The sequence below is a fragment of the Cebus imitator genome, unplaced genomic scaffold (assembly GCF_001604975.1).
Source record: "Cebus imitator isolate Cc_AM_T3 unplaced genomic scaffold, Cebus_imitator-1.0 Scaffold444, whole genome shotgun sequence".
In the NCBI taxonomy this organism is placed as follows: Eukaryota; Metazoa; Chordata; class Mammalia; order Primates; family Cebidae; genus Cebus; species Cebus imitator.
Genome location: NW_016107759.1, coordinates 3,608,454 through 3,627,849, shown reverse-complemented (window position 1 = coordinate 3,627,849; position 19,396 = coordinate 3,608,454). Strand labels below are relative to the sequence as shown.

At 41.6% G+C, this 19,396-nt stretch overlaps 1 protein-coding gene across 1 annotated transcript in view; it reads right to left on the bottom strand.

Moving 5' to 3' along the window:
* Positions 1-19,396, bottom strand: part of JAKMIP2 (janus kinase and microtubule interacting protein 2) — a gene marked incomplete at its 3' end in the record, with an annotated part of 163,351 nt that overhangs the window by 45,063 nt on the left and 98,892 nt on the right. Inside the window, exons 3-4 of the mRNA XM_017511171.2 lie at positions 14,897-15,173; positions 3,701-4,198 (exon numbers count right to left, since the gene is read on the bottom strand). Of these exons, the coding sequence (XP_017366660.2) occupies positions 3,701-4,198; positions 14,897-15,025 (627 nt within the window). The remainder of the gene's footprint in view (positions 1-3,700; positions 4,199-14,896; positions 15,174-19,396) is intronic.

Below are 19,396 nucleotides of genomic sequence, written 5' to 3'. Positions count from 1 at the left end.
AAATCACTTAGCATTTGCTTGTCTGGGAAGGATTTTGCTTCTCCTTCACTTATGAAACTTTGGCTGGATATGGAATTCTGGGCTGAAGATTCTTTTCTTTAAGAATGTTGACTATTGGCTTCTACTCTCTTCTAGCTTGTAGGACTTCTGCTGAGAGATCCGCTGTTAGTTTGATGGACTTTCCTTTGTAGGTTACCTGGCCTTTCTCTCTGGCTGCCTTTAACATTTTTTCCTTCATGTCGACCTTGGAGAATCTGAAGATTACGTGTCTTGGGGTTGATCTTCTCATGGAGTATCTTTGTGATGTTCTCTGTATTTCCTGAATTTGAGTGTTGGCCTGTCTTGCTAAATTGGGGAAGTTTCCTGGATATATCCTGAAGTATGTTTTCCAACTTGGTTCCATTCTCCCCATCTCTTTCAGGTACTCCAATCAATTGTAGGTTTGGTCTTTTTCATGTAGCCCCATATTTCTTGGAGTCTGTGTTCATTCCTTTTCATTCTTTTTTCTCTAATCTTGTCTTCATGTTTTATTTCATTAAGTTGATCTTCAATCTCTGATATCCTTTCTCTTGCTTGATCGATTTAGCTATTTATACTTGTGTATGTTTCATGAAGTTCTCATGAGTGTTTTTCAGCTCTATCAGGTCATTTATGATCCTCTCTAAACTGGTTATTTTAGGTAGCAGTTCCTGCAACCTTTTATCAAGGTTCTCAGCTTCCTTGCATTGGATTAGAACATGCTCCTTCAACTGAGAGGAGTTTGTAATTACCCACCTTCTGAAGCCTACTTCTGTCAATTTGTCCATCTTGTCCTCCATCCAGTTCTGTGTCCTTGCTGGAGAGGCAGTGCGATCATTTGGAGGAGAAGCGACATTCTGGTTTTTGGGATTTTCAGTGTTTTTGCACTGTTTGTTACTCATCTTTGTGGATTTCTCTACCTTTGATCTTTAAGGCTAATGACCTTTGGATGGGGTTTGGAGGGTCTCTTTGTTGATGTTGTTGTTGCTTTTTTAGTTTTGTTTGTTGTTGTTAGTTTTTTTTCTAAAAGTCAGGCCTTTCTTCTGCAGGTCTACTGGAGTTTGTTAGAGGTCCACGTTAGAACTTTATTGCCTGGGTATCACTAGTGGAGACTGCAGAACAGCAAAACTTGCTGTCTGCTCTTTCCTCTGGAAGTTTTATCTCAGAGAGGCACTGGCCTGATGCCAGCCAGAGCTCTCCTGTATGAGGTGTCTGTCAACCACTTCTGGGAGTTCTCTCCCAGTCAGGAGACATAGCGTCAGAGATCTGCTTGAGAAGGCAGTCTGTCCTTTAGCAGAGCTGGTGCACTGTGCTGGAAGAACCTCCCTGTCAGGATTAGCCACTCTCTTCAGAGCTGGCAGGCAGGAAAGATTAAGTCTGCTGAAGCTGCAACCACAGCCACCTCTCCCCTCTGGTGCTCTGTCCTAGGGAGATGAGTGTTTTGTCTGTAAGCCCCTGATTGGAGCTGCTAGATTTCCTGCAGAGAGGCCTTGCCCAGTGAGGAGGACTCTAGAGAAGCAGTCTGGCCACAGCTGCTTTGCTGTGCTGTGATGAATTCTGCCCAGTCCAAACTCCCAGTCTCTTTAGCACTGTCAAGGGAAAACCGCCAACTAAAGCCACAGTAAAGAGGGTCACCCCTCCACCAGTCAAACTCAATCATCCCCGGCTGACTCTAGATTGCTGTGTTGGCAGTGAAAATTTCAAGCCAGTGGTTCTTAGCTTGCTGGATTCCACATGAGTGCGACTGGGACTCCACTGCGTGAGACTGCTTGACTTTCTGGCTTCAGCCCCCACTGATTGGACAGTGGTTCAATCTCCTGGAACTCACTGGAGTTCCAGGTGCCGCTGGAGTATGAAAAAAAAAAAACAAAAACAAAAACAAAAAACTCCTACAGCACAGAGCCTGGTCAAGCAGCCACCCAGATTTGTACTTGAAAGCCAGGACCCTAGTGGTGTAGACTCATGAGGGAATGTGATGATCTGTGGATTGCAAAAAATCCATGGGAAAAGTGTAATACCCAGGGCAGGTAGCAGAGTCTCTCATGGCTTCCCTTTGCTGGGGGAAGGAGGTCCCCTGGCTATGTGTACTTCCCACATGAAGCAAAGTCCCCACCCTGCACTGCTTGTTCTCTGTGGGTCGCACCCACTGCCAAACCAGTTCCAGTGAGATGAACTGGGTACCTCGGTTGGAAAAGCAGAAATCACCTGCCTTCTGTGTTGGTCTCACTAAGAGCTGCAGACCAGGGCTGTTTCTATTTGGCCATCTTGGCCCCTCTCCTTCACATTGTTATTAAGAAGGATTTCATGTCTATTTCAGCAATATGCAGGTGAAATAAAGCCATGGAAAAAGTTAGCATATCAAGTGGATACACTCACAGATTTTATATTGAAAACCATCAACAAATGAAAATATTTAATACAAACCTTCCTTTTCATTGAATACTTAACCTGCCAACTCCAGAGTTCGAAGTCCTGATTCTTTCTTCATCAGCCACCGTGGTTTCAAAAACCAAATGCAGGGCAGAGACCAATATTTCTGCACTGTGTTTGGTCTTTATTGTCAAACAGTGCAATAGAATCAGTTGACATAAAGAATTCAGAAAGTGTGGCAAAGGCAGTATTTTACAGTTACACTGTATTACAGTACAAAGAAAATTAAACATTAGCTTTTAAAAATGCTCTATGGTAACCACTTTGAACTTAAAAGCCTAGAGAAAACACCCATGGAACATAATCAGAATTCTCAGAAAGTAATTGCTTAGAACTGGAAGACAAAAGAGGAAAAGTATAGTTTTTCCTAAAAAACCTTTTCCAGAGAAGCATAACGTACATTCTAACAGGTGATAGTGTGACAAGATATATAACAGATATTAAGCATCTGAATGCAAATAACCATAAAATTGTTTAGTCTAAAATAAGTATACAAGGTCAACCTAGGACATTCTAATTTTCAGATTATAATTATATTTGTATTATATTTAAGCATACTGAGACGCCTATCTGGTTTTTGGTCATACATGTTGGAAGGAAAGACCCAACTCTGTAGGGGCTGAGTTAAGTCTTAGAAACTATAAATAGCAAACAAGATGCTTAGGGATGAAAATCAATTTAAAAATTATAATGGCTTCTGTTTTAAATGACCCCTGTTCACTTTGGGGAAAATATCTATGTTAAAATGACTAGGGTTTTTATAGTTTTGTATCTAGTTCCTGGAAAAAAAAGACTGAAGATGTTCTAAGTAGCTGCCATTTTCAGACCACCATGAAGCTCATAGAAACTTCTTCTACCCTTTCTTTAAAAAATAAAACAATGAAACTATATAAATGAAAAGCCCACAAAAACATGCTACTTTAGAGAAGTCCAAGGTTTAGAATATTTTTATAAATATCTAAGAAAACAGGAGTCCTTGAATAGATATGGTCCTTGGAGAATCCAGTTTTTATGAGAAAGGCGATTTCCAAAATCTCTTACATTTTACAATTTCAATTTGGCCTGAGCATATCTCTCTACTGAACTAACTACCTACCTACCTACTGATCTATCTTGGATAGAGCATTGGACAAAAGGTAGGCACTGTTTATAATCCACTGACAAGAAAACATATGAAGAAGCAAATCCCATGGCACTCTGAAACCTGGAAGAGAAGGGTTCTGCATGGGTCTGGTGGGATTACTGTACTAACCAGTCTCCGAATATCCCGCTCCGACTCCCACTTGATCTTTGAGATGGCTTCTTGGTGGGACTGATGCTCACTCCGAAGGTCCCCAGCCTTGATTTTATCTGCTTGGATCATATTGCTCAAAGCCTCGTCCACCTGCTTCTTGGCCGTTTTCAGGTCCGTAATTTCCTGTAAGAGCTTAAGGCGCTCTGCATCAAACAGTTTCCGGGCCTCCTCCCGGGCCTCAATGGTGAGCGCTGTCCTTACTTTGTCACTGCTGCCGTCACGGAGAGCACAGAGAGCGGACTTGAGCCTCTGGATCTCTCCATCGCGCACCTTCACCGTCCTTGACATCTCCTGCTCGTGCTGCTTGATAAGGTTCTCCCTCACAGCCTGCAGCTCCTTCATCTTCTCCTCATGGAGCTTGGCTTTGAGTTCGGTCACCAGCACTGTGTGCTTGCGCTGCTCCAGCTCACGAATCCTCTTCGCTTCTTGAGTCTTCTCTCTTTCAAGCTTTGATACCTAAAAACAGAGAGGCGAAAGGATGAAGAGAAATGAGCCTCAAAGGACAGGTGTACTCCTAGGCAGGATTTGCAGCTCAGGCTACTGTGATCTCTTAATTCCTCATCTCTTTTCCAATTCCAGGCCCTCTGAGAAAAAAGAACTACAGGCCTCGAAGCTGGGAATACAGTGTGTAAAAGGAGGAAATACCTGAGGATGTTTATATTACTTTGTTCAGATGAATATTTGATGTTCTGGGGCGTTACTAAGCAATGTGTGGTCTGCAGACAAGCAGCCTCAGTATCATGCAGGAAGTATGCTAGAAGCACAGAATCCCTGGCTTAGCCCCAGACCTATAACTCAGAATGTGCATTTTAACAAACACCCATGCCATTGGTATACACATTAAAATTAGGAAGTATTGCTATCATGGTTTTTCCCTTTATGGGGAAGAGTGCAATGCAGACCACCTGGAGAGCTTTTTAGACTACGCAATACTAGCTAGATCCGAACTGATAAATGTGTATCTTAGAATACCTCATAGTTTGATATTATGGTCGGGTAAATAAAATGCCTAAAATGGTATTTTTTTGTTTATTTGTTTGTTTGTTTGAAGAGGTGCTGCTGCGGCTGCTAAGGTGAAAAATGAAGACAGTTGTTAATAGCCCCAACCTTACCTTTCTTTCTTAGTATGCCAGGTTAGTTTCATTCCCAAACTTTACAGAAACACACTGCATACACACACAGAGCCACCACCACCAACAGAGTTGCAGATTGTTGGGTCCTCTCTCTGATGAAGGACTTTAGTGGTCATTATTATTTCTGAATGCGCCGTGAATATCTCTGAGTCCTTTTTCACTCCCACTCCCCTTCCTCCCTTCCTGCCCCCCACGCCAACAATCCAAGTAGTTTGATAAAGTATTTCTAATAAGCTTTTTATCTTTCGGGAGTTCTGATTTAAAAATATTCTAAACATTTTGCTAAATTTCCTGTGATAATATAGGCCTCCTCGTAGATTAGCAATGGCTGTGAGTCTCTGATTCAGTAGATCAGAATGGGGCCCAGACATTGTGTCTTGAAAAAGCTTCTCCTTGATCCTGTTCTGCTGTCCTTCACACACACACACACACACACACACACACACACACACACACACACACATATATAATCTAGAAAAAGGAGGCTGGGCATAGTGGCCCACTTCTGTAATCCCAGCACTGTGGGCGGCTAATGCGGGTGGATCACCTGAGGTCAGGAGTTCGAGACCAGCCTGACCAACATGTCAAAACACGGTCTCTACTAAAAATATAAAAATTATCTGGGCATGGTGGCAGGCACCTGTAGTCCCAGATACTTGGGAAGGCTGAGGCAGGAGAATCGCTTGAACCCAGGAGGCAGAGATTGCAGTGAGCCAAGATTGCACCATTGTACTCCAGCCTGGGAGACAGTGTGAGACTCCATCTTAAAAAAAAAAAAGAAAGAAAGGAAGAAAAGAAAAAGGGAAGAAAATTGGGGAGGGAGTCCCAGGAGTAATAGCTAGTTGAATGATACTGAGTCTCCACCATTTGTAAAATTGGAAGCTTTTATAAAATAATAGTTAAGAGTCTTTTCAGTTGAAAAATATTAAGGTTGAGATGCCATATTATAACCAGTGTAATATAAACTATGATGGTTAATACTGAGTGTCAACTTGATTGGATTGAAAGATGAAACGTATTGTTTCTGGTTGTGTCTGTGAGGATGCTGCTAAAGGAGTTAACATTTGAGTCAGTGGACTGGGAAAGGCAGACCCACACTCAATCTGGGTGGACAGAATCTAATCAGCTGTCGGTGCAGCCAGAATGAAGGCAGGGCGAAGAATGTGAAAAGACTAGACTGGCTTAGCCTCTCAGCCTACATATTTCTCCTGTGTTGGATGCTCCCTGCCCTCAAATACTGGACTCCAAGTTCTTCAGCTTTGGGATTTCAACTGGCTTCCTTGCTCCTCAGCTTGCAGATGGACAGTTGTGGGACCTTATGATCCTGTGAGTCAATACTCCTTAATAAACTCCGCTTTATATATGCCTCTGTCCTATTAGTTTTGTCCCTCTAGAGAACCCTGACAAGTATACAGTGTCTGAGAGTTTACTTACCTTAATATTTACCTACCTTTAGACAGAACAGTATTTTCTGAGTTTGCATAGAATTTTATGAACAGTTTATTTTGTAAAGGCACAGCAATTATTCCCATGATGGCTATTCTAAAAGAGCTTGGGGCACAAGGGGACTTGGTGAAATAAACAGCCAGGCATCCTCAAACAACCACCCTCTGATCTCACCTCCACCTTACGCCTATAGTCCCTTCCTGGAGGCCTCTTCTCTCTTAGGCTCTAGACCTGTGCAGTCCTATACGGTGCCCACTAGCTACGATCCTGCAAATATGAACTGAGATTTTCTCTTCGTGTAACATATACCTTGGATTTCGAAGACTTAGTGTGAGGTAAAGAATGTAAAATGTCTCGTTTATCATTTTTATATTGATTATACATTGAAACCATGTTTTGGAGAAATTATACTAAATGATATTATTACGACTAATCCTGTTTCTTTTTACTGTTTAAAATTGCAGCTAACAAGAAATTTTAAAATCACAGATATCAGATATGGCTTGCATTTGTGGTTCACATTATATTTCTCTTAGACAGTGTTGCTCTGGAGTTCTTAGAGGTTCATATAGTGAACCTAGCTTTCCCAGCACTACTGGTGATATTCTCTAGGTAAAGCTCAGTTCTGGTCTTGCTTATGTGTCTGCTCAAAACAACTCAGGCTCTTTTATGTTGTGGAATAAAAATCTCAATACCCAGCTTCACCTTTCAGGCCCTCAGGAAGGTTTGGTTGGATTTCCAGCTCCCACTTCTCCCTTTCTGTCCCCTCACCTGTCCCATGCCCTAGGTAAGGGGGATTATGGTATTTTCTGCACACGCCCTGCATCTATGTACCCATATGCCGACAGTTTCTTCTTCCTGACTTATTCTTCCAGCAGGTCCTTTTGGGATCCTCACATTCCTCATGGCCTGGCGGGATGTCATCCTCTCCTGTCATGCCACCCTACTCACCCAGGACAAAGCTCATTTCCCTTACCTTTGTCTTCCTAGTATACTTTTGAAACACTTCCTTACTAGTGTTTTCCACATTTTTCTTTGCAGTTTTTTTTTTTTTTTGGATGTAGATTTTTTTTTCCAAACTTTGCAGCTTCCAAGTTTGGAGTTAGGTTTACAATCTCCAGGGAAACCCACATTTATCTTTTGAATGTTGATAAGGTCTGCAGTTAGTTTGTGTCTCTTGTCTGGGGTGTTTTTTTTTTTTTTTTTTTTTTTTTTTGCACACTTGTCTGTCCTCATTACCTCCTCTCCTATCCCTACCCCAGACAGTGAACTTTTGGAAGGTTGCCAGTGAGCTGTCCTCATCTTTGTGTACCCACTGGCTCCCAGAACAATACATAAGAAACCAGGAGGAATGTGTGGAATTACAGGATATATGCCATTATATCTCTCTGGCTATGCCTCTAGCCAGAGGCAAGAATAGTATTTTCTGTCATACAGCTTAGAGAATACAGGCTTGCAGAGTTACCAGATCAGCCCCTCCTCAACCCCTTTCCTATATAAAATGACAACAAAACCAAACCCTAACATATAAGAATATTCACTTCTCTCTGCTATGTGTTTCTCTTGGTGCTTCAGTAAGGACAACCTAGATCTTACTCTCCATCTTTCTGGAGTGAATGGAAGTGGCATTTTCTAGATCAGGCAAACCACAGCCCATGAGCCAAATCCGTCCTGCTCCTGCTTTTATAAATAAAGTTTATTAGGACACAACCATGTCCATCCATTTACATATTGCTTAAGGCTGCTTTCATGCTACAATGGAGTTGAGTAGTTTTGCAGAGACTAGCCCACAAAGCCTAAAATATTCACCATCTTGCCCTTCACAGAAAGAGTTTGCTGATTCTTATTCTAGCTCATGCATATTTTGAAAGAAAAAGCCTTATTTTCTACTTATTTAGAAACTATGATAATTTACCTTCCATATAAGACCTTGGGAAAGTTAATTTAGCTCAAGTGATAGGAATTTAGTAATCTTCAATTTCTGCAGGATGTATTTACATTAGGCATCTGTAACAGTATCATGTCTGCAATGGGTGGTGGGTAACAAGGGAAACTTTGAGCCATTCTTCTGAGAACAATGAAAAACTGTAGTAAAAATGGATGAATGGTAAGAAATCCCAGGTTTAGGCCGGGAGTGGTGGCTCAAGCCTGTAATCCCAGCACTTTGGGAGGCCAACGGGGGCGGATCACGAGATCAAGAGATCGAAAACATCCTGGCCAACATGGTGAAACCCCGTGTCTAATAAAAAAATACAAAAAAAAAAAATTAGCTGGGTGTGGTGGTGTGCGCCTGTAGTTCCAGCTACCCGGGGGGCTGAGGCAGGAGAATTGCTTGAAACTGGGAGCCGAGATCGCGTCACTGCACTCCAGCCTGGCACCTGGGACAGAGTGAGACTCTGTCTCAAAAAGAAAGAAAGAAAAGAAAGAAGGAAAGGAAGGAAGGAAGGAAGGAAGGAAGGAAGGAAGGAAGGAAGGAAGNTTGTATTTCTGTTTCACCATTTGCTATCTCTAAGAAAGTTGCTTTATCCTTCTAAGGATTTTTCATTACACTTAAAAATGTCTGTAACAGGGTTATTTTTAGGGTTAAACTAGATAATGTATGGAAAAGTACCTTGAATTGTAAAGTACTATGAAGTGTAAGATAATATTATTACTGGATATAGTAGAAGATACTCTTTGATCTAAAATTATTTATGTAAAATTCTCTGGGGGTGCATCATAATGTATCTTCCTGTGATTCTGTTGTTTATTCCAAATTAACTTGTAGCTTTTGCATGTAGACCAAAGGGGAGATGAAGAAAATTGTTTCTTAAAAAGTGAAAATACAGGAAATATATGAATATATGAAACATATATTCCAGCCTGAAGACAAAAATAAAAACAAATACTGTCTAGCCCTTAAAAGAATCCATGAAAACTAAAGAAAATTAAAAGGAATTAAGTCACATTTGACATTTTTTATGTTTACTTATTTTGGTTGTCATGAAAACTGACTTTTTTTTTGGCAGGATTTCTAGGTATGACTTCTTTTTAAGTCTGGAAGAAGTGTTTTACTCTGAAGAAAAGCCAAACAATATGACTGAAATTTTGGGAGAAAAAAATCCAATAAAAATTTTCTGAAAATTATTTTCAGTGTAGATGACATCACTAAGGATACAGATTTAAATATGTTAATGTTAATCTTAAAATGAATATACAAAATGATGAACTATACCTGAGTAACAGTGAAAATGTGAAGATGATAATACTTAGAAATGTAAAAAAAATTTAGTAGAAGAAAGAAAACAATTTTGATACATGGAGATGTTTTTATGGAGAAAAATTTCAGCTCAAACATATAATAGCTAGCTAACATTTATTGAGGGTTTAATATGAGTTAGTCATCTTTCTAAATAGGCTTTACACACATCAGTGCATGTAACCTCCTGGGCAGCTCTATGATGTAGGAAATCTTTATTTCACAATTTGTGATGGGAAAAGTGAGGAACAGTCTTTACATAAGAACAATGTAAAAAAGTCCTTAAAATTCAGTGTGGGCCAGGAGCTGGCCCCAGGTCAGATCCTACATCTCCTTGTCTGCTTTGAAGTTTTGGGCACCTCGTGTTTGCACCTGAAACCTTGCTTCACCTGTGTCAACCTCAATTTTCTCATCTGTAAACTGGGGTTGTCAATATCATTCTCATATGGCTACTGTGATGATCGACGTAAGCAATGGCTCAAAAGCCCTTTGGAAAGGCTGGAACACATGAGAGATTCATAATCATTAATACATGGTAGATGTTATCCTATTCATTTTGATGAATATTGTATGTATATTAATATTACATTATAGACTGTTACATTCATACCAACAACATAAATATAAAAGTACCTATATCATCTTGATACGACTAGCATTACTATATTACATTATTAAGATGGTAACTGTTTTTCCAACAGAAAGAGGCGTTTGAATACAAAGCCGAGTTTCTTCAGTATGTATTCTGTTCCCTGGCATTGGTGGCATCTAATGATGTGGAAGACACTTGGGGTGCATGTGGGTCTAAGGAGTGGTGCAGGGTGGGGCAGAGTAAAGGGAAGAGCACTCGGCAGGGCTTTGAACGATGGGCTCCCAAATCCCTTCTACCCTAGAGGTTCTATGGAAAAAACGATAACTAGGAAAGTTTAATCCTACCAAGGAAAGGTTATGCTATGACAGAGGAGAAAGAATTTATGACTATCTTACACAGACCTCATGCTGTATTTTTCTTTTCTGTCCTACTTCTGGTCTAGCCTTTGGAAAATGCCAGTGTAAATTCTGCCAAGAGAAAGATAGTGATGATTTGAGCTTTAAAAGTGATCTTAGAAATCTAGGACAGCTCAGTTAAAGGTAAGGAAAAGGTTGAGAGGTTATCAAGGCACGCTAAGCTAACATAAATTTTAGCCTGGATTAGCTGCATTGGATGTTCCTGGAGGCCTAAACTCACAGTGAACCGGCAGGGATTTTCATGGGCACAAAGTGACTCTCAGAGAGGAGATGTAAAGGAGTCGCTCTAAGAAGGTTGCTTACAAGGGAAGTCTTATACAACCTTACACAATCCAGTGCAAAGCATTCTACTTTTAAAATTTCTTCTTTTCAGCCACTTATGCTTCCTGAAAACAGAACTAAAGGAGTAGATAGGAAAATATACCCAGTCCCAAATTTGGTACCTGAACCTGGAGGCTGTGAGGACCATCACTTGAGGATAGAGAATGTTGGCTGATCTTTTGAGAATGCCCTGGAGGCAATAGAGGGCAGTGGAATCAGACAGTGAGCATTACCTTGATCACCAGCATCTTATAGAAGACAGGAATTCCCATCGTGGCTCCTCCACTAGCTGTGTCTCTGGGAGCAAATGAGTTAAGCAGTTTGAATCTCATTTTCTTCCTCAGTGAAAGCAGAATAGTAATTGCACCCTGTCTTTGCCTCAGGCTTGCTTTGATGGTTGTGAGGCTCGGTGTGAAAATGCTTTGCAGTCTGAGGGGCTGTGCCAGTGGGGCAGCTCCTGTCTGGGGCTGATTCTTCTCAACCTTGCAACCCAGGCCTGTGGCCCTGCTGCCTCTGCCCTGAGAACCCTGATCCCTGCTCCTGCTCATTCATTCCCTCTGTCACTGTACCCATGTTGTTCATGCAAACAGTTTATCTCTGAGGGAGAGTAAAAAGCCCTGGGACAGTCCCTGGCATGTTCATACACACTAACCATTGGATCATGCATTCATGGATCATGTACTCATGGTCTCCATAGAAGAGACAAACAGGGCAAATATCGCAACTTAGTGTCTCAGGGTGCTGCTCCAAGAAGCAGATAGTTAGGGTTAGGGTTAGGGTTAGGGTTAGGGTTAGGGTTAGGTGGGTGGAAATCCTTTTTCTACCCAAGCCTGGAGTTCTCACCTAAGTGAGTACTGCCACAGGGTTTGGGGGAAAGCTGTTAAAAAGAATCATGTAAATTCACTCCACAAGTAGTTGAGCACCTCCTACAGGTCAGGAAGCTTCCTCATCTGTAAAGTAAGGATAACAATGCCCACCTCAGCAGGTAGAAATGAGGATAAAATGAGATAATGTCATGAAAGCACTTAACATGCTTGACACAAACTAATTGCTCAAAGCTTAACACATACACATACACCCTTGTGAGGCAGAAACTACTATTGTCCCATTTGACAGACGAAGAAGGAAAAACACAGAGGGGTTTTATGACCTTCTCCGGGTCAGCCAGGTGCTAGTGAAACAGCTGGGACCCTGGCAGGATGGAATGCACTTATCAGCCCATGACAGAGAGTGAACAGTCCATAAGTTGTAGCTATTTATATCATCAGCCCAAAGCTTTTAAGACTCAGCTCTATGCACAATGGCTGTTCTGTAAATATCAGCGGAATTACTTGTCTTGCTGGATAAATGAGTACTGCCCCATTGCCCCAAAGGTTTCCACTTTTAACTTGTCCATTCCCCAGTAGCTGAAGTGTCATTTTGTCATCAGAGCCTCAGAGTCAACCCAAGAGTATAAATTTACATCTTGGCATTGTTCATATTCTCTCTCTTGAAGCCTGGCCCTTTGAAAACACAATAATATTTATTTATAATAGAAGTGCTTTATGACTTGCTTGCCCTCTAAATTTCCTTTGCTCTTTGGGGAAGGCTGCTGACAGGCGGTGAGACTTTGCTTTAGCTCCTGGGCTGGGACCGTAATTAACTGCCAAGGAGAGGGAGCCAGGCAGGGGCAGCCAGCAGAGGCTGTGTGCGCTCATTTAAGAGGCTGGCTGCCAGTCAATCGTCAGGGGAAGGGGAGATTATGCTTGGCCTGCGGGCTTAGACAACGGTGCCAGGCCCAAGATAAACAGGCAGCCTGGTTCAAACTTGAGAGTTCCCCATTTTAAAAGGCTTGAGTATGTAGATTATTGGCAGTGGTGGAGTCCTCAGTGCCTCTGTTTCTGGGAATCTCATCAGTTTGTTCTCTGGAAAGCAGCAGCAGTTTAGGGTTCCTAGTCTCGAGATCGACAAGCTTTTTCCTAGGAATTTAGATTGTCATCCTGCCATAGCTACAACTAGAGGAGTCTGCCTCCCTTGAAGTGTGACGTTGCTGTAGGGAGAGTTAAGGCCAATGAAATGTTCATAGATTGTCAGACCTGGATGGAATCTTATAGTGGAGTGTTTGTCAACACAAAGGCTAAAAGTCATCTGCATCTGCAGCGCATCAGAATTGCCTGGGCTGCTTTACTGAATTACAAGTCCTGGTTCTCACCTGACTACTTTATCAGAATTCTTGAATTGTGGGTTCAGGAATCTCAGCATTTAATCAGGTTCCCCAGGTTATACCATTGCACAGTGATGCTTTACAAGCACAGATATGGAGAAGCAGATTCAGTCATCTGAATTACAGATAGAGACACTGAGACATTTAAATTCACCTCCAAGGAGGGAGAAAGACAAATAATGCCCATGTCTTCTGACTCTCAAACAAATGCTATTCTAAAATGACATCATGTTCCCTTTGGCTTCAAGGACACTAAAAAGTTTCCTTCACAAACTTTACATTACCGTCTCTTTAAGGTCAAGGCTTAGCTCAAGCAGGGGGCAACAGGCTTTGGCAGATCCAAAGTCCACTTATTATTGTTAAAATGAGGAGTAATAGATTTTGGGAGAAATCACAAATTAAAATTTAATAGTGATGTCTAGGAAAGAAGAGTTAGACAAAAATGGCGTAAAGATATTTGTTGTCTTGCGACTACTGCTTGTTGATCAAGAACGTTTTCTTACTGTATAGTTATCGAAATAAGGCAACTTTATGCTGTCATGGTAGTCTCTAGTTTGCAGGAAGCAAAAACATCTTATGAATGCTGCAGATTTCAAAATGCTCTCCTAGCCACGACCTCATTTGATATTCACCCCACCCTGGTGAGATGTGTGTTTGCATATCCATTTAGGTGATGGGATTGAAAGAAGTAGAGACTTCTAAGTCTAGTTAACAACTGACTTAAATCCAGAGACTATTAAAAAGAATATTAATAATTTTTTGTGAGTGTATTATATGCCAGGCGGCTCCCTGAGCACTTGACATAAATTTTCTCATTCAATCCTCATAAGCACATTATATACTTAACTAATTCATACCGCCTCACAGCAGTGATGTGATAAAGAAACTGAGGTAAAAAGAATGAATCATCTTTAAATTATTCCTCTATTCATTCAACAAATACATATTGAGATTTTTAACTTCTGGACATTATTTAGGCTCCAGGGACACTAAGTAAACTGAATTCCTGCTTTCATAGAGATTGAGGAGTGACAACACTAAACAGGTAAAAAGCAAATATATAAATTGCTATGAAATAAGTCAAGAATAGGCTATGGGGAGTACCTGGACATGGGGAAGTGTTCTGTTTTAGAGACTGGTCAGATGCTTGATGGTTGAGCAGACATCTGAAGGAGGTAAGTGAAGGAGCATGGAGCTGACCAGAAAGAACAAGTACAAAGGCCTTAAATGCGATCAGGGTCTCTCTCTTGATCCAGAAAAAATGGGGAGCAGAGTCATCAGGAGAGAGAGAGAGAAGTGAGAGATGAGTCAAAGAGGGGGCTGGAGCTAATGTCCTGTAGTGGTGGGGAAAGTCCTTTTACTCTAAGAGAGATAGGAAGCCATTGGAAGGTATTGAACAGTAGAGTAACATGATGTGGTACATTTCAGAAGGACTGCTCTGAATGCTCTGGGGGGTAGAACTTACAGAGGGCAAGAGTGGAATTTTCCCAAGGCCATGCAACTATTAAGTGTTTGGTGGTGGTAGGGGGACACTGTCTGAATTTTCATATCTGACTTCCTGAACCAGGCTTCCAGAGGAGGCTGAGATCTGTCTAGTGAGCGTGCTATTCTCACTTTCTGTGTATCCTGTGCTTAGTTCCCTCCTGGCACATGCAATAAGCTCTCCATGTATACAGGGGATGTTGCCTTCTCTGGCAAAGGGCAGGAGTCCATTGGGGTGGGCCAGCAGGCAGAGCTGTGCTCGATGCGTGTGGACATAGCCAGAGCTGCTCTCAAAGCCATCGCCTCAGGTAGCCCTCGCTCACCTTGGACTTCTCTTGATGAAGCTCTATCTGAATGTCTGTGAGCTTGGTCCTGAGGTCTTCATTGGCAGCTTGGAGGGCAACAATGAGTGCCTCGGGCTTCTCGCCCTTATTTCGCCCTTTCTTGGACATTGTTCCTTTCTAAATGGAGTCTGTTGGTTTTTAATTTCTTTCAGGCAGGTGCTGCCATGTTACTGTTTCTTATCCTGGAGTGCGATGTCTCAGCATCTACTGTGTGGTGCTCCTTGGTAAGGTTTCCTCAACCGCTGCCCTGGAAGCCCTGAGAAGAGGCAGAGATAGTAGTTATTGTTTTGGCAAAGACCTGGTCTAAGCGCCAGTCAGTCTATTCTTAGCCTGAGTTGCCTGTAAGAACCTCCTCCTGAGGCTCTTCTCTCTTCTGTCTTCAGTATCTCCTGTCCACTTTGTACGTAAATTTAGAGTGATTGTTTTTTCAAAAAGCTTATCTAATTATGTCAATATCCTGCTTAAAATCCTTCACCTATAAGCATATCTCTTTGATGTCTTCAAGTGTTCTTTTTACCTGAAACTGCCCGCTTTTCTATCCCTATCTCCTTTATGTCACTCACAGATACTCCAAACATAAGAAACATGGTTGTTAAAGGAAGTCACTATGTGATGACCTCATAAGGCAGAAAGACCCAACTTTAAGAAAACCCAATATATAAAGACAGGATTACATGCAATGGCTAAATTGTGAGAAGTGGGGAATAACTATAAATGAATTGTTTGAGTGACTGGATTGAGTCGCTCATATATTCATTCATTCAGTCAATATTGTTAGAGCTCCTTCCATATGCTGTGCTAGGTACAGAATGCTGAAACAGAAAAATAAGTCAGAGTTCCAATGGGGAAAAAAATACCTGTCATTTCTCTCTCTCTCTCTCCATCTACATCACCATTAATAATCTGGTAAGTGTTTTTTTAAAAACATATGCATGAATTGTTTCAGAAGTATAATCAGTGACCTCTCTTTCCACCTGGGGTGAATAGGAAAGACTTCCTGAAGAAGGCACCATTGGCTTGGAACTTGAGGAGTGGGCGAGATGATAACAGATGGAGAAACAGGTGAAGCATCATGGGCAAGGAAAATGGCAGGTGCTGAGACACAACAGAGAGAAATCGCAGTGACTATTTTGTGGGAAGAAATAGGGCCTGATTAATTATACCCCAAAATGTGGTTGGTGGGCACTAATGCTGGAAAGCTTTCCTGGAAAGGATAGATGGCAGGGAGGCCTAGAATTCCAGGCTTAGAATGTTTGAATCCTATTTAAGTAAGCAATGGGGAAGCTGTTGAAGTTCTTGGCAGGTGTGTGCGCTAACAGAGCGGTACTTTGGTGTGGTTATTCTGGTGGCAGAATGGAAAGTGAATGGATGCAGGGAGACCAGATAGGAGGCAACTGAATTTGTCCAGGTAAAGGACGAAAGCCTAATCAGAATGTTGGCAAGAGGAGAGAAAAGGAGTCGCGGGAGGCAGATGTGTCTTGATTTACAAATTCTTGAATACTTCATAGGAACAAGGAGCCCAGAAAAAAAAGATACTAAATAATTAAAGTCAATGGGGAAAACATGGCAAGATAATTGAGAAAGTTTCCCATGCAACCTTTCGGAAAATTGGGCATTGTGTATATTGAGGATTTTCTGTCCAGAGCTAGGGAGAACTCCTGCTGACCACCCATATGTTCCAGCAGCTGCTGCTCTCTTAAGACCATTGGATCTAGCATTGACAGCCATGCTGGGATCCTGGGCTTTGTGCCATCTGCTCATGACCACTGAAGTTATGCTCTTTGGTGTGTGTCCCTGGGGGAAGGGGACAGGGAGAGATTAGGAGGTAGGAATGATGTCTGCAGCAGTTGTGGAACTGTCCACCACATCCATCCTGTGCCACATGCTAGAGTTGTTCTTCATGCTTCCTTTGCAAATCTGGCCAAATTATTGAAGTGCAGGGCTGTGAGGCCTCTGACAGGGCACCTTTCTTTGCTTTTAGTCTTGGGATGAATTCAGCAAGCGTATATTGAACATTTGTGTGACAAGCATCACTAGGCATATGGACAAACAAGATAGTTCTTAAGCTCAAGTAGGACTGAGTGAGTAAATTCACATATGTGTATCTAACGGGTTTCTCTCTGTTTGCTTCCTAAATGTTGTTGTTGTTCTGGGCTTTTCCAGCTGACCTCCACTGGTCTCCTGTATAGTTATGACCCACAGTTCTATATCCATAGCCCCAACCATTATTCAAACACCAGACTTATATATACATAAACACTTTATTTATCAAATCCACTTGAATATCGGATTGGCACCTCAAACCTAGCATAACTCATACAGATGTCTTTATTACACGAGTCCCCCCAAACCTTACTCTCCCCAAGTTTTCCTAGATTATTAAATGGCAAAACCACATTCTCAGCTGTCCCAGGTATAAGCTTAGAAATCATCTTTTCTTCTATTTTATTCCTTGTTTCTCTTTTTCACTTCACTAAGAAGTTCTGCTTGCTTTGTCTAAAAAATGTGACTCTCTTTGGCCAATTTCCCTCAAACCCCTAAAGTGCTGTTAGAACACAGAGGAAAAAAAAGGAGCTTGGGAATAGCTGCATAGTCCCTTCATTGTTGTCTTCTTGAATGAAAAACAGGCTTTTCTAAGCGCATGTATGGAGTGGTAGATAAAGAGCTTGAGCAGAACCCTGAAGTCACAAATTTGCCTAGTGTATTTAGAAAAGGTTGGCCGGGCGCGGTGGCTCACGTCTGTAATCCCAGCACTTTGGGAGGCCGAGGCGGGTGGATCACGAGGTCAAGAGATCGAGACCATCCTGGTCAACATGGTGAAACCCCGGCTCTACTAAAAATACAAAAATTCATCTGGGCATGGTGGTGCGTGCCTGTAATCCCAGCTACTCAGGAGGCTGAGGCAGGAGAATTGCCTGAACCCAGGAGGCGGAGGTTGCGGTGAGCCGAGATCGCGCCATTGCACTCCAGCCTGGGTAACAAGAGCGAAACTCTGTCTCAAAAAAAAAAAAGAAGAAAAGAAAAGGTTGTGAACTGGAAGAAGAGAAACAGCTGAGATTTCAAAGCTTCTTGCATGATAGGCTAGGGAGTGTGAAGTGGATTATACAGGCATGCAGAAGCATGGCAGCATTTGAACATATGTGTAATAATAAGAGCTGCTTATGATGAGTCTGTCATTGGACTAAAGGATTAACATCTTGTTCTTACAATTTTCACAAAGTTTTGAGAAAAATGGTGAACTGGAAGATTAGGTAACTTGCCTAAATGGACCAAGTTGATTGGTGGTGATGCTCAGACTCGAATCTAAGCAATTTGAGGCTGGGAACCAAGCTCGTATTCTCTGGACTGCACTGCCTTGTATTTGCATTTTAGGAAGGTAACTGTCAGGATTGTGGAAGATGGTGGAAGAAAGTCAGTTAGGCTGCTTTGCTTTAATGGTCCATGTGAGAGGTAATACAGCCCTCAACAGATTAAAAAAAAAAGGTGGCAACTTTGACACAAGGAGTCATTGATGGAATCATGCCAAATTTGTAAACATTACTACTGGTTTGAACATTCTTCTCTCCCATTGTAAATATTGAGTACGAGCTCTACAGAACTGCTTGTAGCAAAAATGTGTACAGAGACAGATATAATAAATACATTTTACATCTTAATTTATAATTTTACCTAAAAATATAACACTATGTGCCGGACTTTATCTATTTTTAGCCTGGGAAGTATTGTGAACTTAGTCTCACAAAGGCTGAGGAGAAGGAAACGGTGAAAAAAATGGTATGCACATCCAGAAGAGAAAAAAGCATCACAGGAAGTTATTGATAGCATCAGCTTATGGGTGCTTTAAGGTGGGCAACTTCAAAACATGGTCCCATACACCCCTCTGGTGGAGGAGAACTTTCCAAACGCTCTCTGGTTGCAATGGGTGCCTGGCAACCTCATGATTCTAAGACTTTAATGTTACTGCATCTCTTTTGTCTCTTTGTGCTTTTTTTTTTTTTATAACTTCTTTGAGATATAAGTCACATACTGTAACATTCACACTATTAAAATGTACACTTCAGTAGGTTTTCATGTATTTACAACGTTGCACAAATATCATCACAATCAATTTGAGAGTATTTTCATCACCCCCAAAAGAAACTCTGTACCTAATAGCCATCATTCACTATTCCCTCCCCAGCTTTCCCAGCCCTAGGCAACCACTAAGACTATTTTGTGTTTTGTCTCTACTTAGTTTTGTCCCTATGGATTTGTCTATTCGGGAGATTATGTATAAATGGAATCATATGATACTTATTTTTTTGTGACTGGCTCCTTCCACTTTATCATAACGTTTTCCAGGTTCATCCAAGTTGTAGCATGGATTGATACTTCATTTTTAATTGCTGAATAATATTCTATTGTAAGGATAAACTGCGTCTTATGTATTCATTGCCTGATGGACACTCTTGCTGCCTTTGTGTAAGTGGCTTAAGGTCA